The following is a 22664-nucleotide window of genomic DNA, read 5'->3' on the forward strand; positions in this document are numbered from 1 at the left end:
AAGTTACATATAAAAAAACTCATTTAGTTTATCAAACACAGCCACATAAACTACAACCTATCCAGATCCATTGAAAATGGAGATAAGTTCTTTCAGAAATTTCTTCAATGGACAAATGGTGTCATAGTTTACAAATCGAATCCCACAGTAAAAATATCATCAATAGGAGTTGTATTCAGTAGGCGAATCGAACACATAATCTCATTTGATCATTGTACTAAAAGCCTTTCCAACCATAGAGTTATTACTCTAAATTTGTTGTAATTCCCATCAATGACAATTACATGTTCTGGCCTTGCTACAATGCACACATCATGTTCTGCAATCTTTATTGATTAATTTCAAATTAGGAAGTTAGCCGATGAGTTACTTTGAAATTTTTTTGATGAATATAATAACTCAATCAATGTGTGTACTTAATTTTTCTCTGAAATATTTACAAATAGGAACAAGTATGCAAGGGTTATCTATTTTCATATGAACTAGTCACAAAAGTTTCCTTTCTTTATGTATTGACTTGAATATCTTGGTTGATGACTCACTTGCTGATTTTGGATTATGAGGAAGACCTTTGATTTCACTTAAGTGTTGTTCAACATTCGAGTTGCGATCTGGCAATGACCAAATCGTCAGTGCCACGTGAGGTGAACTGATACTTTACTTGTAGAGGTTTATTTAGCTTAGCAATGACCTCGATAAAATTTTCTTATGATTGAAAAAGCTTGGGAAATGATATTGTCTCTAAAGTTTTTAAAATGCTTCGTATGAGAAGTTTGGGGGAATTTCTTGAAATTCTGGCACGTTAAACTTACGATGTTCCAAACGATGTTCCAACACAGGACACATTAAATAGATGTTGTATAAGATGTTTAGAACATTAAGCTAACAATCACAAATATAATAAAAACAGAATAATAGACAAGAAAGAAAAGAGGCACAGAGAAATTGTTAACCCAGTTCGGTGCAACGTCACCTACTCTGGGGGCTACCAAGCCAGGAAGGAAATCCACTAGTGCAGTCCGTATTCAAAAGCTCTCAGCAAACCACGTTTGCACTTGTGACCTAGGACCTACCCCAACTAGACTTCAACCTAGGAACTCCTAGATCTGAGATCCCATCTCACTCCCTTACAACTGATCACAATCCCCTGTGATTCCCAAATTACAGACTCAAATCAAATGAGGTTACCCTAAAAAATAACAACTTGCAACCTTGCTTAAAAGCTTAGATGCAGTTCACAATCTACCTAGCTCCTTGCTTAAAAGCTTCGGAGTAGTGTACAGTATTACAACTCAAAGCACAGTCCTAAACATGTATCAAGATGATACACGAAAGGCTCACAAGATATAAGACTCAAAACCTAAACAAAACTCTATTTTGTAAACCAATGTCTTGAATGAAATTCAGGTCTTGCAGCCTCCTTTATAGACTGAAGCAAGGCGTGTCATTCCTTCAATCATGCTTCAGATCGGATCAGTGACTTCTTCATTAAGCAATATGGACGGATAGAGAAACTCCTATAAAGTAGGCTTATTAAAAGTCACATTAAAAATACTTTCCTAAGTCATTTCAACAATTCCTTAAGAAATCACATATGATCTGATCTCTTCATAATTGCACACGGTTGATACCAACACATGCTAGTGTGGATTCCTTCAATCAAGCAAGCGCGTGCGTAAACATAGGTCAAGCCCAGAACGTACAGAACAACTCTTGATGTTGGAACATTGTGTTCCACATCTGAAGTGAATATTTGTTTTAGGCAAAAGTGAAGCCAACATACAAATATCCAACAATCTCCCCCTTTGGCAAATTTTTGGCTAAAACAAATTCAGCCCACACCTGTTAAAACAGAGAGATAGCACACGCAACCTTTCCTTCAATCTTCACAATTAAAATCTTCCTTGAAGAAAGGTTCACATTCTCATACTTCCAAGAGATACCAAAATACAATTCTTCAGTCATCACACAAATCTTCAGGACTTGGAAGAATTATATTACAAGTCTCAGATTCTGCTTCCATTATTTTCACACAACAATTAACATATGGAATTATGCAGACAAGAGAAACTAAAAGGTCTCAGAGAGAAAATCAGAGTCTTGCAGCAGAGGACGTATAAGGAAAAATAAATTCCTGTACATCCTAAACAGACAGTCAACTGTCACAACATGCTACTTAGAGAAATATAAGAAACAACGTTTAGTAGCTCAAACCATCAAGATGTTCCAACATCCACAAGAACATTCAGGGACACGGAAGTTTACTCCCCCTCAAGGAGCACAAATAGATATCTTTTACTCCCCCTAAATACATGCAAACTAGCAGAAATTTGTTGTTGAAGATCATGCAAAAAAAAATTCCTCATACATGCGCACATTCCTTATAGTACCAGAATACCAGAAGTTTGATGTCTCAACAACAATAAGCACATACATAAATACTTAAACACCAGATCAAGGGATTGCAGACAACAACTAAGTGCACATATAGAATGCAGAGAAGTGATGTGTTCCAACATCACTTAACACAACTAGAATCATACATTTACTCCCCCTTTTTAGCCATAAAATATGCCAAAATAAGAATACCAAATACTTACATAAAACAGTCTTCAACTTCCACAGATGGTCAGAATATAAGAGTACCAAGATTAAGAAGAAAGTATTCAGGTACAGACCATAACACATAAGGTGTTCAAAATATCCAAGGCATATCCCACAAAAACAACAAAAACAATCCAAACATAACAAAAGAAACAGAAAAATTATTCTTCTGCCACAGAGCTGCTCCCAGATGCTTCTTCTTCATACTTGTCATTAGCTTCCTCATCTTCATTCTCAGATTCATCCTCAACTTCCTTTTCACTCTCCAGCTCCTTATCTTCTGTACCAGCTTCCTCTCCTTCCAGGGCATGGATCATCAGTTCAAACTTAGCCTTCCTCTCATCCAGCATAGCACATGTGTCCTTCAAGGCTGCAATGATCTCTTCCTTTGTCATAATACCTGTACTAGGAACAGAAGCAGATGTTCCAACAAGATCTGGAGCATGATTATCTCCAAAAAGTTTCTGATGAAAAGTAAGAGGAGATTCCCTCTTCATTGGCATATCATCAACAGAGATGAGACCAGGATGTTGACTAAGCATAATATTACAAAGCAAGGTAGGAAAAGCAATTGGGAATCTGACAGCATCAGTCTTGGCATGCTTTACAGTTTGTTCAAACACATAACGACCAATATCCATCTTTGTTTTAGTTCCTATGGCATAAATAAATTTACCCAAACCTGTTGCAATGTCTGAGGAGTGAGTAGTGGGAACCCAGTTTGCAGCTCCAATTCGGTTCAGAACAGCATACTTCATGCTTAATTTTCCTGAGGAAATCTTCCCTTTCTTTGGCCAAACTTTCACCTTATTGGCTGTGATCTCTTTTAGCAAATCTGATTGTCAGTGGCTTCCACTTCAGCAGCACCTCCTTCGACACCTAGAAAGCTATTGATGATGTTGGGGGAGAAGTTGACACATTCTCCTCTAACGTATACCTTTTGATAATCTTTCCTGAGAGGATTATCACAATCCTTGGGAATATTTACCAGAGATTCTCGAACCAGCTTTTCATAGCACTCTCCTAGCTTGCACACTGTTTTTTCCAGACCAGCCTCTTTGATCAAACTCATTACCTCTTCAATCTTCAAGGCCTCTTCACTCAGTTCTCTTTCTAAAGCAAGTCTCCTATGGTAAATAAATTTCCACCTCTGAGCAATGCTTGGAAGATGAAATGACACTTTGTCGATGGGCAAGTCTTCAACCACCTGTAGGTCTTTCTTATCAGTTTTCTTGAAGTCAGAGGGAATGATGTTTGGAACATCCTTCTCAACATCATACTCAGATTCACTTGAAGAGACAACTTTTCTCTTTTTCAAACTTCCAGCAGTAGCTTTCACCATCACTTTACTCCAACTTTTCTTTGGGCCAACACCAACAGACTTTGTCCTTCTGTTGGGTGTTTTAGTTACAGTGGTATCCGTCTTCTTTGAGGTTTGGCTAACAGCAGGAACAACCTTACCTTTGTTACTTCTTAGTCTCTTGGCCATGCTATTATCAAGGGTCTGTGTCTGAGGAACATCCTCCAGATTGAGTTTATCAACATCTACCACATCTTTATCACTTTCTTCTGCTTCTTCATCATTTCTTTTAGAACCATCACCAGAGACACTACCCTCTTCTGTTTGAGCTTTCTCCACAGTCCTTTCGGGACCAATCTCCTTTTCAGAATCTGACTCAACACTAGGTACTTTTTCAACACTCACATCCTCTTCTTCACCAGATGACTTAGCAAGTTGACCCAGGGATGTGCTAACATCCGGTTCAACATTCTCTTGAGCTAGGGTTTCTTTAGTATTTTCAACTGAGGCCTCAGTACCAGTTTCTTTCTCCGGTTTATCTAAATTCATGTTCTCGGTACTTTCTATAGCATCATTCAGGTCTTCTAACCCTAGTTTTCTATCAGATACAGGTTCACCAGGAATTTGAGTAGAAACGGGATTACCTTTCTCACGACTAGGTGTTGCAACATCTGAGGAGATCTTTGAATCGTCACCAGCATTAGTATCACTAGCAGCATAACCTTTCTCCGCCGCCTTAAAAGGATTCTCTTTTTCATAGAGATCTGTCATGGTTAGGGCTTGCTTGGATTCACCCTTCTTTGTGGTCGTCATCTTCTTAGTGGAGGACTTCTCAGCAGTTTTCTTCATAGATTTTGTAGGAGGGACAATGTTGAGTGGCTTGACCATCTTAGGAGCAGAGGAACTGGTTTCACGTGTAGCGGCGGCTTTCATTTCAGAGGAAACAGAGGTGTCCTTTTTGAATTTCATGACGAAGTAAAAAAGATGATATCGAATGGGTGAGAAAGGAAAATTGAAGATTGATTTGGAGAAGAAAGAGTGTGAACGGTTTTGAGAGGTTTCGAGAGAAAGAAGAGAATGACAAGGGTTAGGAGTGATATGTGTGATATGATTGCGGTTGGTAGAGAGAGAGAAATTAATTGGGAAAAACCGCCTAAATATGCGTGCACCAATAAGTATCCTGAAGCACAACCTTCTTTTGCACGCTTTCCCTTAGTTAACTGCTATAACCTCTTCCGTAGAGAAATGTCCAGTCTGTCCTTTATTTTTTAATTTTTTTTGAGATCCAATAACTCTTCAAATTCGTCACTTACTATTCCTTCTATAGGGATGCAGCTGATTCCTTCTCTAGGATTTCCACTTAGATTCTTTTGAAGTATATTAATTTCTAGAGGTGAGTCTCTCTGTGAACCTCTTGTTACTTCTTGAGAGTGTGATGTCCTTTGATCTTTCTGATGTTTCAGCATCCTATCCAACATGTCAACATGTTCTTCTGAGATCCATTTGTAGCAGTCATTCTTAGTCCTTTTTCCTTTCATAAGAACTAGTCCCTCCTCATTTGTTACCCTGCAACCAAGTTTGTTGAATCTTACCTCCAGACCTTGGTCACACAGCTGACTCACACTGATTAAATTTGAGAAGAGTCCTTCAACAAATAAAACATTATCAAGTTTGGGTAGATAATTACTGATCAACTTACCTTTACCTCGTATTTCTCCCCTACCATCATCACCAAAGGTTACATACCCTTTCTCACAAGGTCTTATGTATTCAAAATAGCTGTCATTCCCAGTCATATGTTTGGAACAACCACTGTCAAAATACCAAACTTCTTTTGATGTTGACTTTTTAGATGTGTGTCCTACCAAGCCAACATTGTCACTCTTAGGCATCCATTTGTGATTGAATTTACTTGGATAACTGTATAGTTTGTAGCAGAAAGGTCTAATGTGGCCTTTTCTCTTACAATGATGACAAATCCAAAGGCGAGTTCTCTTTTTCTCATACAGATGTTGTTGAGAAGGTTCCAACATAGTCTTGTTATCAGAGGTTCCACCATTTCCTGAAGTGTCTGTAACCTTATTATGCCTTTTAGGTTCTTCTTTTATCAATCCATGATCTTCCACAGCATATGCAATTTTTTTGTTGCGTTGTTTTCGATTCAGAGATTGATAATTGAAATAAATACCTTTTGTTTGTCTCTTGCCTTCACCTTCTGCAACATTATTCAGAAATGTAGACTCATTTTCAACTTGTATTTTTAACTCTCCAATTTGAGAGTTTAAACATGTTACCTCAACATTGAGTTCAGATACCTTTGTCAGAAGAGCATTTTTATCTGCAAGGAGTTGATTATTTATCTTCTTTTGTTCTCCTAACATTTTACAGATTTCAGTGCTTCTAGCATGCAGATCCTTATATGCAGTAACTAGATCATCATACTCCAATTCTTCATCACAAGACTCATCATCAGAGTAGATTTTTCCTGTTAGAGCAGTTACTTGTCTAGAGAACATACCTTCATTTAATCTTTCAGACACATCTTTCACAGACCAAGCATCATTGAAGCTTTTCTTGTAAAAGTTAGTACATTCTGTTGTTATGTGACCAAAACCTCCACATTCACGACATTGATCTTCCTTGTCTTTCTGCTTTTCTCTGATGTTGGATCTAGTGTTCTGACTATTTGTTGCCAAACTCACAATTTTGTTGAACAGTTTTCATAGGAGAACTACAGATTCAGTCAAGTTTTCATTATTTCCAGGATTCCCTTGAGTTTTTTTAATGCCAGTAGAGTAAACTTCCTTTTCAACCCTATTGTTGACGATGATTTCAAAATCCTGTAGAGATCCAATGAGCTCTTCTATCTTCATTTCAGAAATGTTCTGAGCTTCTTCTATAGCAATGACTTTCATGTCGAATATTTTAGGAAGAGACCTGAGAATTTTTCTGATCAGTTTTTCTTCAGACATCTTTTCCCCAAGAGTATCAAAAGCATTAGCAATGTCAAGAATGTTCATGTAGAATTCTTGGATACTCTCATCTTCCTTCATGGTCAGTTTTTCAAACTGAGTGGTTAGAAGTTGTAATCTAGATTTTTTCACTCCAGAGGTGCCTTCATAAGTAATTTCCAGAATTTCCCATGCCTTTTTAGCAATATTGCATTGTTTAATCATTCTGAACACATTTTGGTCAACCCCGTTTAAGATAGCATTTAGAGCCTTAGAATTAGCAAGAGAAGCTTCATCCTCAGCTGTAGTCCAATCTTCTTTTCTTCTGATTTTAGAACACTAGTCTTGTTTCCATCTTTGTCAAGTGCCACAGGATGTTCCCAACCTTTTAACACTGCTTTCCAAGTTTTGTTGTCAATAGACTTGAGATAGGCACTCATACGTGACTTCCAGTAGTCATAATTTGTTCCATCTAGTAACGGTGGTCTGTTAACAAAACCTCCTTCTTTCTCCATATTGCCAGAATAGATCTCCTCTGGATCTCACCCAATAACAGGCAGGGTGCCTGCTCTGATGCCAATTGAAATTCTGGCACGTTAGACTTACGATGTTCCAAACGATGTTCCAACACAGGACACAATAAATAGATGTTGTATAAGATGTTTAGAACATTAAGCTAACAATCACAAATATAATAAAAACAGAATAACAGACAAGAAAGAAAAGAGGCACAGAGAAATTGTTAACCCAGTTCGGTGCAACGTCACCTACTCTGGGGGCTACCAAGCCAGGAAGGAAATCCACTAGTGCAGTCCGTACTCAAACTAGACTTCAACCTAGGAACTCCTAGATCTGAGATCCCATCTCACTCCCTTACAACTGATCACAATCCCCTGTGATTCCCAAATTACAGACTCAAATCAAATGAGGTTACCCTCAAAAATAACAACTTGCAACCTTGCTTAAAAGCTTAGATGCAGTTCACAATCTACCTAGCTCCTTGCTTAAAAGCTTCGGAGTAGTGTACAGTATTACAACTCAAAGCACAGTCCTAAACATGTATCAAGATGATACACGAAAGGCTCACAAGATATAAGACTCAAAACCTAAACAAAACTCTATTTTGTAAACCAATGTCTTGAATGAAATTCAGGTCTTGCAGCCTCCTTTATAGACTGAAGCAAGGCGTGTCATTCCTTCAATCATGCTTCAGATCAGATCAGTGACTTCTTCATTAAGCAATATGGACGGATAGAGAAACTCCTATAAAGTAGGCTTATTAGAAGTCACATTAAAAATTCTTTCCTAAGTCATTTCAACAATTCCTTAAGAAATCACATATGTTCTGAACTCTTCATAATTGCACACGGTTCATACCAACACATGCTGGTGTAGATTCCTTCAATCAAGCAAGCGCGTGCGTAAACATAGGTCAAGCCCAGAACGTACAGAACAACTCTTGATGTTGGAACATTGTGTTCCACAACTGAAGTGAATATTTGTTTTAGGCAAAAGTGAAGCCAACATACAAATATCCAACAATTCTAATCATGCAAAACAACCCTATATAGTAAATAGATAAGTCACTCAAAAGTTGGGCCAAACGCACCCTAAAACAGATATTAAACCCACATATTTAAAACATACTACCACACATGCATAAAAGTGTTTGTGAAGTGCTCCCCCCATCTTAAAAGTGACCAGTGTACTCATTGCTCTAAGTTGAGTAGCAAAACAGCAGAATTTGTTCAAAATGGGGAGGGGGTTAGTACATGTGGGATGGATCGGCTTGATCTTTGGTTCATGATCCAGTGATAGTCCCTCCACCGCGTCAGATACCTCTACCAAAGCATCGTATAAATTGGCGGATGATTGAGCAACCTCCAACTTGGCTTCCAAAAGGTTGATTCTGATTGATAAAAGTTTGCACCGTTGGCACTCTCCAGAAGAACCTTCCCCTCTTGCAAAATTACGAGAACTCTCACCAGCTGGTGAACAACCCTATGGTACCAGATAATTCCAGCAGTAGTAATATAAAATATATTTCTTAGGGAAAAAATTGGCAATAAAACAGCATTTTGCATTCCTTCAGGGAGCACACATCCATACCCCCCTTGGTTTCGTATCGTACAAGAGCACATGCACCTTCACCGCACAGACAAAGCCTGAGTTTATCCTCCCACAAAAAGAAATTGCAACCCCACTCCCAGCTCCCCTTTTCAATTTCCTGATTCAGTAAGTTCACATAAGACTTGAGAAAGTCAAATTTAATATACAAATTCACATAGTCCACATAAAACTATCTAAAGGGCTAATAAAGTTATATCTAATGGTGAACTCTTGTTTACCTTTGATTTTGAACAACAACAGTACATTCTATTTTTATTTTTAGCTGACTTTGAACGGAACCGTAACATTATCCCCATCTTGCACCGGCAAACAGGCGTAGGGGTTTCAATCCATTGACAAAAATTTATATTAGATAATTTTTTTTTGACAAGTATATTAGATAATTAACATTATTAACTACCGCAGTACCTTTTTTCACTTCAATTTTAGGCTTTTGTTCTGTTTAGTGATATAAAATTGCTGTGAATCTCTTTCATTGGAATCTCTTTCATTCTTAAGCACATTAATTAATTTTTCTCTGAAATATTTACAAATAGGAATAAGTATGCAAGGGTTATCTATTTTCATATGAACTAGTCACAAAAGTTTCCTTTCTTTATGTATTGACTTGAATATCTAGGTTGATGACTCACTCGCTGATTTTGGATTATGAGGAAGACCTTTGATTTCACTTAAGTGTTGTTCAACATTCGAGTTGCGATCCGGCAATGACCAAAACGTCAGTGCCACGTGAGGTGAACTTATACTTTACATGTAGAGGTTTATTTAGCTTAGCAATGACATCGATAAAAATTTCTTATGATTGAAAAAGCTTGGGAAATGATATTGTCTCTAAAGTTTTTAAAATGCTTCGTATGAGAAGCTTGGGGGAATTTCTAATCATGCAAAACAACCCTATATAGTAAATAGATAAGTCACTCAAAAGCTGGGCCAAACGCACCCTAAAACAGATATTAAACCCACATATTCAAAACATACTACCACACATGCATAAAAGTGTTTGTGAAGTGCTCCCCGCAACTTAAAAGTGACCAGTGTACTCACTGCTCTAAGTTGAGTAGCAAAACAGCAGAATTTGTTCAAAATGGGGAGGGGGTTAGTACATGTGGGATGGATCGGCTTGATCTTTGGTTAATGATCCAGTGATAGTCCCTCCACTGCGTCAGATACCTCTACCAAAGCATCGTATAAATTGGCGGATGATTGAGCAACCTCCAACTTGGCTTCCAAAAGCTTGATTCTGATTGATAAAAGTTTGCATCGTTGGCACTCTCCAGAAGAACCTTCCCCTCTTGCAAAATTACGAGAACTCTCACCAACTGGTGAACAACCCTATGGTACCAGATAATTCCAGCAGTAGTAATTTAAAATATATTGCTTAGGGAAAAAATGGGCAATAAAACAGCATTTTGCATACCTTTAGGGAGCACACATCCATACCCCCCCTTGGTTTCGTATCGTACAAGAGCACATGCACCTTCACCGCACAGACAAGGCCTGAGTTTATCCTCCCACAAAAAGAAATTGCAACCCCACTCCCAGCTCCCCTTTTCAATTTCCTGATTCAGTAAGGTCACATAAGACTTCAGAAAGTCAAATTTAATATACAAATTCACATAGTCCACATAAAACTATCTAAAGGATTAATAAAGTTATATCTAATGGTGAACTCTTGTTTACCTTTGATTTTGGACAGCAATAGTACATTCTATTTTTATTTTTAGCTGATTTTGAACGGAACCGTAACATTATTCCCATCTTGCACTGGCAAACAATTTTATATTGATCCATCTGCAGCTCAATGTGCTTAAGAATGAAAGAGATTCCAATGAAAGAGATTCACAACAATTTTATATCACTAAACAGAACAAAGGCCTAAAATTGAAGTGAAAAAAGGTACTGCGGCGGAGAATGAGTGTGGGGTAGTTTATAATGTTAATTATCTAATATACTTGTCAGAAAAATTATCTAATATAAATTTTTGTCAATGGATTGAAACCCCTACGCATGTACTCATCCTTAAGCTTGGAACCACTCGCCCTAGCAGGTGTCCCATCTTTTGCCTTGATAGTAGAAATATTAACTACTTAGCCAAATCAAAGCATCACAGGCCAAACAAACACAACAACAGGCGCCCAAAAATACTACAAAGTGATTATAACAATTATGCTATATTGTTATATCAAACGATCAACAAAGTTTCTAATTTATTCACACATTTTTTTTTAAGAAGCTAAACTAGCCCACCTAAATTGGAAATTTATTCACACATTCATGAAAGTATTTAACTTGTTTTAGACTATTTTCCAAAATTTGAGCCTCTTGAAGTAATAATCCTAAGAAATCTTTACATTCTCATTATTCAAGTTATTACATTTTATTTTGCCCTTCAAAATACAATTAAGAAATATACATGACTAACGGTATTAATAATTAAAAATATTAATAAATTTTGTACCCACAAAAATTATTACTTTACCAACTATAAAAATCATATATTAATTTTACATCGATTTCTAAAACACATCGATTATCAAAACATTGAGACTATATATATATATTTCAAATCAACATGATTACCTAAACGAGTGATTTTGACCTCATATTTCAAATGAGCGATTTTGGTTCCATATTTACCCCTTTCGTCTGTTATGTCCATTTTTTCTAAAATAGTTTTAACATCTGATGTTTTTAATTTTTTTGATTCTGGCAAGTTCAACTCTTTTTTCAAGTCAAAGATAAATTGAGGAAATTTTCCTTCATGAGAGATTGCTAAACTACTAGTTCCGGTATTTTCCATACCAATAATATACGCTACCTCTCTAACACAAAAAGAAAAGGAAGCATAGTTGTTCAACACAAAAACTTTCGTTGCCGGTTCATAAATGTCACAGAAACTGGAAATCAATGTAGCAGAACTTTCTCTACCATTTTCTATTTCAAAGAAACCTCTGAAAACAGAGTACCTCGTCAGAGCCTTTTTTTCAGGAGTTAAGTTACGGGTCAGACACACGAGTGTTTGTAAGCTTGCACATAGCTTAACAAGCTGACTCGTTTTTGTATACTACAAAAAAAATTAACAAAATAAACTGCGGAACTTTCTCTAATGTGGCGCGTAATGCCGACTCTCAAAATTAAACATAAATTCCAACAACATACATAAATACTAAACACGCGGCGGGTTTTTATCCTGCAAATAGCGGTCGCTATTTCCGCTTCTCTAATTAGCGGAAAGCAGCCTTATAGCATAGCAGAGAGGTGGTCTGACGCCACGCTATAGCGCCGCTATTAACATCATAGCTTTTTACATTGTAATTTGTAATATCATACCTTTGTTGACATTGCCATTGAAGAGGAGCCTCTTGCACCAAATTATCACCACTACAGAAACACACACACACACACCAATTAGAAATTCCCCCATTTTCAATGGAACACTTGTTATAATACCACCGTTTTGATTCACTTTTACCCACTACAAAAAATTTATTGCACACCGCTTCCCAAGTTACTTCATTCTTCTTTTTGCACACCGCTTCCCAAGTTACTTCATTCTTCTTTCAAAAATCGACAACTGTGTTGACATCAATGCCATCCAGAGTCACGTGTTACTGCCAAGCCTGGGGTTCACAAACACCCAAAGAGCTGATAGGGATGAAGATAGTGATGACAGACTTTGCTATGATGGGTTTCTTGAACTGAAAAGCTTCTATCCTCCAAGTCACATTGTTGATTTGGTAGATGAAGCAGAAAAACTTGTAGACAAATACAAGCATTACAAGCCTATGATTGCAGACAAAACTCATAAGAAATTGTATTCATGTTTGAATCGTAAGGCAGCATCTCGTGAAGAGTCAAGCGACAATGATATATATTGCCCAAAGGCTAAAAATGTACGTCCTGAGGCTGAAAAAGGGATACCCCTTAAACGAGGGTTGAACCTAACTTGTTTTCTTTTACCTTCTAATCTTTGTTGCTCTCCTCCTTTTGATGCTTGCCTACATGCTGTTTATGGTTGCTTGCTAGATCTTTTTGACTACCGCCTTTGCTAGTGTTATCATGTTTAGTTTGGAATAGTCTCATTTCGTAGCTTTATATATTGGTTACTGCACTGCTTGTTTGCTTGCTCTCTTCATTTAAAGAAAAAACATGCTTGTCTAGTCTTATTTATGATGACCATTACTGACTATGTCATTGACACACACAAATTGCAGGCTTTTATTATAATATTAACAATTACTAATATTCGTTGTAAAAAAAAAAAGTAATTGCTAACATACTTTTTTTTTTACAACGAATAATACTAATTGCTAATATACGTTGTAAAATTGCTAAAAAAAAGTAATTGCTAACATACTTTTTTTTTTACAACGAATATTAGTAATTGCTAATATTATAATAAAAGCCTGCAATTTGTGTGTCTCAATGACATAGTCAGTAATAGTCATCATAAATAAGACTAGACAAGCATGTTTTTTCTTTAAATGAAGAGAGCAAGCAAACAAGCAGTGCAGTAACCAATATATAAAGCTACTAAATGAGACTATTCCAAACTAAACATGATAACACTAGCAAAGGCGATAGTCAAAAAGATCCAGCAAGCAACCATAAACATCATGTAGGCAAGCATCAAAAGGAGGAGGGAATCAAAGATTAGAAGGTAAAAGAAAACAAGTTAGGTTCAACCCTCGTTTAGGGGGTATCCCCTTTTCAGCCTCAGGACGTACATTTTTAGCCTTTGGGCAATATATATCGTTGTCGCTTGACTCTTCACGAAATGCTGCCTTACGATTCAAACATGAATACAATTTCGTATGAGTTTTGTCTGCAATCATAGGCTTGTAATGCTTGTATTTGTCTACAAGTTTTTCTGCTTCATCGACCAAATCAACAATGTGACTTGGAGGATAGAAGCTTTTCAGTTCAAGAAACCCATCACAGCAAAGTCTGTCATCACTATCTTCATCCCTATCAGCTCTTGGGTGTTTGTGAACCCCAGGCTTGGCAGTAACACGTGACTTTGGATGGCATTGATGTCAACAAAGTCGTCGATTTTCGAAAGAAGAATGAAGTAACTTGGGAAGCGGTGTGCAAAAAGAAGAATGAAGTAACTTGGGAAGCGGTGTGCAATAAATTTTTTTTAGTGGGTAAAAGTGAATCAAAACGGTGGTATTATAACAAGTGTTTCATTGAAAATGGGGGAATTTCTAATTGGTGTGTGTGTGTGTGTGTGTGTTTCTGTAGTGGTGATAATTTGGTGCAAGAGGCTCCTCTTCAATGGCAATGTCAACAAAGGTATGATATTACAAATTACAATGTAAAAAGCTATGATGTTAATAGCGGCGCTATAGCGGGGCGTCAGACCACCTCTCCGCTATGCTATAAGGCCGCTTTCCGCTATTTAGAGAAGCGGAAATAGCGGCCGCTATTTGCAGGATAAAAACCCGTTGTGTGTTTAGTATTTATGTATGTTGTTGGAATTTATGTTTAATTTTGAGAGTCGGCGTTACGCGCCACATTGGAGAAAGTTCCGCAGTTTATTTTGTTAATTTTTTTTGTAGGATACAAAAACGAGTCAGCCTGTTAAGCTATGTGCAAGCTTACAAACACTCTTGTGTCTGACTCGTAACTTAACTCCTGAAAAAAAGGCTCTGATGAGGAACTCTGTTTTCAGAGGTTTCTTAGAAATAGAAAATGGTAGAGAAAGTTCTGCTACATTGATTTCCAGTTTCTGTGACATTTATGAACCGGCACGAAAGTTTTTGTGTTGAACAACTATGCTTCCTTTTCTTTTAGTGTTAGAGAGGTAGCGTATGTTATTGGTATGGAAAATACCGGAACTAGTAGTTTAGCAATCTCTCATAAAGGAAAATTTCCTCAATTTATCTTTGACTTGAAAAAAGAGTTGAACTTGCCAGAATCAAAAAAATTAAAAACATCAGATGTTAAAACTATTTTAGAAAAAATGGACATAACATACGAAAGGGGTAAATATGGAACCAAAATCGCTCATTTGAAATATGAGGTCAAAATCACTCGTTTAGGTAATCATGTTGATTTGAAATATATATATATATATATATATATATATATATATATATAGTTTCAATGTTTTGATAATAGATGTGTTTTAGAAATCGATGTAAAATTAATATATGATTTTTATAGTTGGTAAAGTAATAATTTTTGTGGGTACAAAATTTATTAATATTTTTAATTATTAATACCGTTAGTCATGTATATTTCTTAATTGTATTTTGAAGGGCAAAATAAAATGTAATAACTTGAATAATGAGAATGTAAAGATTTCTTAGGATTATTACTTCAAGAGGCTCAAATTTTGGTAAATAGTCTAAAACAAGTTAAATACTTTCATGAATGTGTGAATAAATTTCCAATTTAGGTGGGATAGTTTAGCTTTTTAAAAAAAAAATGTGTGAATAAATTAGAAACTTTGTTGATTGTTTGATATAGCAATATAACATAATTGTTATAATCACTTTGTAGAATTTTTGGGCGCCTGTTATTGTGTTTGTTTGGCCTGTGATGCTTTGATTTGGCTAAGTAGTTAATATTCCTACTATCAAGGCAAAAGATGGGACACCTGCTGGGGCGAGTGGTTCCAAGCTTAAGTATGAGTACAAGCGTAGGGGTTTCAATCCATTGACAAAAATTTATATTAGATAATTTTTTTTTTTGACAAGTATATTAGATAATTAACATTATTAACTACCCCACACCAATTCTCCGCCGCAGTACCTTTTTTCACTTCAATTTTAAGCCTTTGTTCTGTTTAGTGATATAAAATTGCTGTGAATCTCTTTCATTCTTAAGCACAATTGAGCTGCAGATGGATCAATATAAAATTGTTTGCCGGTGCAAGATGGAATAATGTTACGATTCCGTTCAAAGTCAGCTAAAAATAAAAATAGAATGTACTATTGTTGTCCAAAATCAAAGGTAAACAAGAGTTCACCATTAGATATAACTTTATTAACCCTTTAGATAGTTTTATGTGGACTATGTGAATTTGTATATTAAATTTGACTTTCTGAAGTCTTATGTGAACTTACTGAATCAGGAAATTGTAAAGGGGAGCTGGGAGTGGGGTTGCAATTTCTTTTTGTGGGAGGATAAACTCAGGCCTTGTATGTGCGGTGAAGGTGCATGTGCTCTTGTAGGATACGAAACCAAGGGGGGTATGGATGTGTGCTCCCTGAAGGTATGCAAAATGTTGTTTTATTGCCCATTTTTTCCATAAGCAATATATTTTAAATTACTACTGCTGGAATTATCTGGTGCCATAGGGTTGTTCACCAGCTGGTGAGAGTTCTCGTAATTTTGCAAGAGGGGAAGGTTCTTCTGGAGAGTGCCAACGGTGCAAACTTTTATCAATCAGAATCAAGCTTTTGGAAGCCAAGTTGAAGGTTGTTCAATCATCCGCCAATTTATATGATGCTTTGGTAGAGGTATCTGACGCGGTGGAGGGACTATCACTGGATCATTAACTAAAGATCAAGCCGATCCATCCCACATGTACTAACCCCCTCCCCATTTTGAACAAATTCTGCTGTTTTGCTACTCAACTTAGAGCAGTGAGTACACTGGTCACTTTAAAGTTGGGGGGAGCACTTCACAAACACTTTTATGCATGTGTGGTAGTATGTTTTAAATATGTGGGTTTAATATTTGTTTTAGGGTGCGTTTGACCAGCTTTTAAGTGACTTATCTATTTACTATATAGGGTTGTTTTGCATGATTAGAAATTTCCCCAAACTTCTCATACGAAGCATTTTAAAAACTTTAGAGACAATATCATTTCCCAAGCTTTTTCAATCATAAGAAAATTTTATCGAGGTCATTGCTAAGCTAAATAAACCTCTACATGTAAAGTATAAGCTTACCTCACGTGGCACTGACGTTTTGGTCATTGCCGGATCGCAACTCGAATGTTGAACAACACTTAAGTGAAATCAAAGGCTTTCCTCATAATCCAAAATCAGCAAGTGAGTCATCAACCAAGATATTCAAGTCAATACATAAAGAAAGGAAACTTTTGTGACTAGTTCATATGAAAATAGATAACCCTTGCATACTTGTTCCTATTTGTAAATATTTCAGAGAAAAATTAAGTACACACATTGATTGAGTTATTATATTCTTCAAAAAATTTCAAAGTAACTCATCGGCTAACTTCCTAATTTGAAATTAATCAATAAAGATTGCAGAACATGATGTGTGCATTGTAGCAAGGCCAGAACGTGTTGTAATTGTCATTGATGGGAATTACAACAAATTTAGAGTACCAACTCTATGGTTGGAAAGACTTTTAGTGCAGTGATCAAATGAGATTATGTGTTCGATTCGCCTACTGAATACAACTCCTATTGATGATATTTTTACCGTGGGATTCGATTTGTAAACTAAGACACCGTTTGTCCACTGAAGAAAATTCTGAAAGAACTTATCCCCATTTTCAATGGATCTGGATAGGTTGTAGTTTATGTGGCTGTGTTTGATAAACTAAATGAGTTTTTTTTATAAGAAACTACTCCCTCCGGTCACATTTATAAGCAAAAATGTACATTTAAGGTTCATTGAATACATAATGAATTTGGTCTATATATTGACCAAATACATTAAGTATTGAATGAATCTAAAAAATACTTTTTTGCTTATAAATGTGACCGGAGGGAGTATGTCACCCAAGTGCTTTCCGACACCGGACATGCTACCTTAAGAAAGCACAACACAAGACACCTCAAAAACCATTAACACAATTACTAAATGACACTTGTAAAATATAAAAAATTTGCAAAGTTTTTTTTTTTTTTTTGTATATATGATGTTTTAACAGTTACTGAAACCCAAGAAATCCATACATGAATCCAATCCAACCAAAGGAGATTGATTAAGTTGTAAAATAGCAATCAAGCAAGGAAGGAAGGAAGGAGATTAAATTAAACATACATACCTCCAAGAAATCAGGAAATAGACCAAGACTTTGTTATTATGTTGTTCTCATAGAGAAATAACCTGCAAAACAAAAATCAAAATCAGAAAATAAAAAGAAATTAAGACAAACAAACAGAGAGTGCTTACTTAGTAGCAGCAAGTTACATACAGAGAGAAGAGACGATAGAACAAAGGTTAAGAAGAATATAAAGAAAAATAATGAATACTAATTGGTGAAATGAAAACGCGTCCAAAATAAAATAAAATAATTCCTTTTTGAAAAAACACCGACTTTAAGATTATGATTCTGCTTCCGATAGATAAGCTGAAAAGAGGGGAAGAAAATAAACGAAAAGAATCAAGCAATAAAAACTGATTGAATGATAATTAAAAATAATTTAATCTTATGGAGTTTCTTACGAAATTTCCTGGGCTAATTGGAAAAGGAAAATATTGAGTGAGCCACTTGTATTGTATTACTATTATGTAAGTGCCGTTTGCTTGCTGTGAAGCTTTCGTTCGTTGAATAATAACAAAAGAGAAAGAAACTGTTGGGTTTAAGGGTGAGTTAATACACATTCAATATAAAAATAAGTTAGGATGTATAGAATCTATGAAAAACTCTAAGATGAGTTACTTTGCTTAATAGTCGATTATAGACAATGAATTTCACTAATAAATATAAAAATGGTTAATTAAGTAAATGGTCCCTGTAAATATTCAGAATTTTGTTTTTAGTTCCTACAAAATAAAATCACACTTTTTAATACCTATAAAATTTTCCATCAACATTTTTAGTCCCTATAAAATTTTCCATCAACATTTTTAGTCCCTATAAAAATTTTCCATCAGCATTTTAGTCCCTGAAATGCTTAAGGAAAATGTCACAGGGACTAAAAAGTGTGATTTTATTTTGTAGAGACTAAAAACAAAACTGTGAATATTTATAGGGACTAAAAACTTAATTAACCCATATAAAAAAATACAAGGAAATCACGTATACATAGATAAAATATGCAACAAAACTTTTTTTTTATAAGCTAAGAGCAAAATGACATCATAAAGAATAGTGTCCAACTAAATTGGTACCTTATTCTAGTCTGTTGCCAATTGCTCGTATATATTATTAAAAAAAGGAAAAAATTACATCAAAAACTGGGGGGACATAAAACCTGACCCAGTCAACAACCCTAATGGGCAAAAACCAAAAACTAAAAAATAAAAATTCAAAAAGTGGATTCAACCCTAAACATTTGTAACAATTAAGCTCAGGTGTAAAGATCACGTACTATCAACTCCCTGCAACAAAGACATCAAGCATTGACGACTCTTTCGAGTCCTACAGTACCACGGACAAATGCTTGAAAATGGGGGTGAATTCGACCGCCAACACGGTAATTAACAAATTCACGCGCACCAACTCATCTTAATTAGCCATTTCTGGCCCACATCAAGCGAACATACAAACCCAGCCGAGGCACATTGAGGATGGCATATGAACTCGACCGCCAACACAGTAATGAATATCGTACATCCACGATTTACGGTGACAAACGTCGCAAATTCACGGCCATTTCTAGCCACACAATCCAAAATCGATCACGAGACCGTTTTTGAAAACGGCAACAACCAAAGCAGGCCAATCCTTGCAAAACTGAAACGTGAAGCAAGCGAACCTGTAGAGAAACCAGATATGCAGCAACCGTCCAAACAAAAACCACCATCGACACCCACCACAACCCTTGGAGACGGCGAATCAAAGAAAGCCGGAGGAGGGTTGATCGTGTTGGAGCAGAGGTGGCCGCCGGAAAGAATGGTAGATCTCACCTTGATTGTTGAAACCAGACGACCCAAACCACCAGCAGTGGTTGTTGAAAATAGACGACCCAAACCACCAGCGATGTGGAGGATGTCGGCGAACAAGAACAACCTCCCCAAAACCATCGACATAAAATCGCCGAGAGATAAGGGAGGGGTGGTGCGGAGGGCAGCAGCCGCTCATCGCACCACCATCTATAACAGCTACATCATAGAAAAGAGTGGAAAGCCAAATATGCAACAAATATTTATTAGCGGTGACTATAAAAAAATACATGACAAGTATTTGTCATTGATATACATATATACACACACACATGAGTTAAATATTTGTCATTAATGTCCGCAAGTCCTAGCTCAACTGGATAAATGCCGAAATTGTTAGGTCGGCCGCCTTGACCGGGGTTCGAACCCCGGCACCTCCACTTGTGTGTGCGAGTTTATAATGGCTTTGTCATTTCGTCTATCTACCAAAAAAAATATTTGTCATTAATAACTATAAAAAAAATCCATTGGATAAATATAGGCTTAATTGCATGTTTGGTCCCTCGTGTTTATTTTAGGTTTCAAGTTGATCCCTTATGTTTTAAAAGTTTCAAGTTGGTCCCTTACGTTTTAAAGGTTTCAAGTTGGTCCAAAACGTTACTCACGTTGGAATAAGTTAGTCCCTTCCGTCACTTAACCATTTAAAAATTTAGTTGACAATAAGGGTGATGAAATTTAACTTATTTAGAAAACCGATTTTAAAACATTTTTTTTAATTTTTTTTCTTTTATTAAACTCAATATCATGTCGTGGAAGGGACTAACTTATTCCAACATGAGTAACGTTTTGGATCAACTTGAAACCTTTAAAACGTAAGAGACCAACTTGAAACTTTTATAACATTAAGGACCAATTTGAAACCTAAAATAAACATAAGGGATCAAACATGCAATTAAGCCATAAATATATGTCATTGATACATTATAAAACAAGAGATAAATATTTAGATCTGATCATTATAAAAAAATCACAAGACAAGTATTTGTTACTACTACTACTTAAAAAAACAAGAGAAATATTTGTCCATTATGTATTTTTTTGAAGGAATTTGTCAATTATGTATAAAAAAACATGAGACATATATTTCTCACAAATAAAAAAAAAACACAGGTCTAATATTTTTTCCTAATACATGAAGAAAAAAAATAGGAAACAATTTTTTTTATCAAAAAAATAGGAAACAAATATATACCAGTGAAATAAAAAAAAAAAACACACACACACACACGAGACTACTATCATTCGTCATTGATACATAAAAACATGAGACAAGTGTTCATCGTTGATAAATATTAAAAAATGGGACAACTATAATCATTCATACAAAAAGAAACACGAGACAAATATTTGTCATTGATAAATATCAAGAAAACATTAGACAAATATTTATCAATGATAAATATTAAAAAACACGGGACAAATATTTGTAATTGTTGAAAAAAAAGTAGGAGACAAGTATTTATCACATTCTTGTAAAAAAAAAAAAAGCATGTATCACATTTTATTTTTATGAAGTTTTTATAACTGATAAATATATAAAAGATGGGACAAATATTTGTCAATAATAAACACATAACATATGTTTGTCATGATAAACATAAAAAAATATATAAGATAAATATAAAAATATTGTAAACATATTAGCCATTGATACATATGAGAAGTATTTGTCATTGGTAAATCTTAAAAAACAAAGGACAAATATATTGATACATAAAAAAACAGGAAAACATTTTTCATTGATAGATATAAAAAAATAAAAGAAATATACTTTTCCCTGATACATAAAAATATGATAGATATATTTAACACTAATATGTAATAAACATAAAAAAAACATAGGACATTTAATTGACTTTGCGGCATAAAAAATTTGGACATATATTGAAAAGACATTGGATAAATAATTTCATTGATAAATAAAAAATTATTTTTAGAGATTAAAAACTAGTAGCTTGTCACTCCGTGCATGACACGAGTTAACACACTAGTATTAAAAAGATAACAATTAAATAAGGGATAGAAAAGTCTTTTGAGTATTAACTACACCGTAAAAGTTGTGACATTTTCTTATAAAAAGGACCCAATTTTTTCTTTTGGAAATTTTCTTATACTAAAAGACTTGCAAGTTATCAAGAATTTTTTTTATTGAAAGATTTATTTAAAATTTCTGATCAGGTTGGACCTAGGAAGATGGTTTGCTGGGTGAGATCTGTAACGCCCTAACTCTATTAAAGCAATAAAACATGTGAATATAGCAAATATTCAAGAATTAGACGCTACGTCTAAACAAAATAACAACAGTCATGCATATATATATATATATATATATATAATATCTCATCAGTCACAGCGGATATAATCATACATCTCCAAAATCAAAACAATACATATGCCATGGTCAAACATCGACATCAATATAAAATCCTCCAAAGTCTCAACAATGAGTACACCTCAACATAGATAAAATCCAACAAAAGAAAGGGACACCGACTCGACCTAATCAGAGCCCTAAACTAAACTCCAAAATGATAGCGGAGGCTAACTCCAGCTATCCAAGCACTCACCGCAAGCAGACTACTCCTGCACAGCGTCTACCCATCCATACAGACAGGTAGGCGGTCAAACCACTGGAGATTAGCATTACATTAATCATAATCAATAAATAATAATTGAAATGAATAAGACAATTCTATTTTCAAATAGCTTGCATAACAAGTAACCTCCAGATATTCATTCATTAATCCAATCCAAATATTACAATCAAGCATTTACTTATCACCAACAAACAACATTCACCTATCACATCAAGATTCCGTTTCAATATGCAATGCTCCTATTCTCGACACTTACATGCATGC

General features: G+C 35.4%; 3 protein-coding genes and 1 long non-coding RNA gene across 6 annotated transcripts; all 4 read right to left on the bottom strand.

Moving 5' to 3' along the window:
• Positions 1 to 3362, bottom strand: LOC146899178 (uncharacterized). The gene has a single exon (XM_085735175.1). It carries the CDS (start codon positions 3360 to 3362, stop codon positions 2766 to 2768), a length of 597 nt encoding a protein of 198 aa, XP_085591301.1. The 3' UTR covers positions 1 to 2765.
• Positions 3363 to 3430: 68 nt separating this feature from the next.
• LOC146899179 (uncharacterized) lies at positions 3431 to 10114 on the bottom strand. The gene is made up of 2 exons (XM_085735174.1): positions 9204 to 10114; positions 3431 to 9082 (listed from the first exon to the last, which is right to left on the bottom strand). Exon 2 carries the CDS (start codon positions 4871 to 4873, stop codon positions 3431 to 3433), a length of 1443 nt encoding a protein of 480 aa, XP_085591300.1. The 5' UTR covers positions 4874 to 9082; positions 9204 to 10114.
• On the bottom strand, positions 5173 to 7080 carry LOC146899180 (uncharacterized). The gene is made up of 2 exons (XM_085736708.1): positions 6640 to 7080; positions 5173 to 6582 (listed from the first exon to the last, which is right to left on the bottom strand). The coding sequence occupies exons 1-2, from the start codon at positions 7078 to 7080 to the stop codon at positions 5173 to 5175; spliced, it is 1851 nt and encodes a 616-aa protein (XP_085592834.1).
• A 63-nt stretch (positions 10115 to 10177) lies between the features above and the next one.
• Positions 10178 to 18585, bottom strand: LOC146899181 (uncharacterized). 3 transcript variants are annotated; one of them, XR_015022574.1, is made up of 4 exons: positions 18361 to 18585; positions 16890 to 18265; positions 10403 to 10544; positions 10191 to 10317 (listed from the first exon to the last, which is right to left on the bottom strand). It is a non-coding gene; the product is annotated as an uncharacterized LOC146899181 (long non-coding RNA). The 3 variants fall into 3 exon arrangements; XR_015022573.1 differs by having other exon boundaries at positions 10178 to 10544; positions 17960 to 18265; XR_015022572.1 differs by having other exon boundaries at positions 10178 to 10544.
• Positions 18586 to 22664: the final 4079 nt, after the last annotated feature.

The sequence above is a fragment of the Medicago sativa genome, chromosome 8 (genome assembly GCF_051527215.1).
Source record: "Medicago sativa cultivar Bolivia chromosome 8, Bolivia_mono, whole genome shotgun sequence".
Taxonomy (NCBI): Eukaryota; Viridiplantae; Streptophyta; class Magnoliopsida; order Fabales; family Fabaceae; genus Medicago; species Medicago sativa.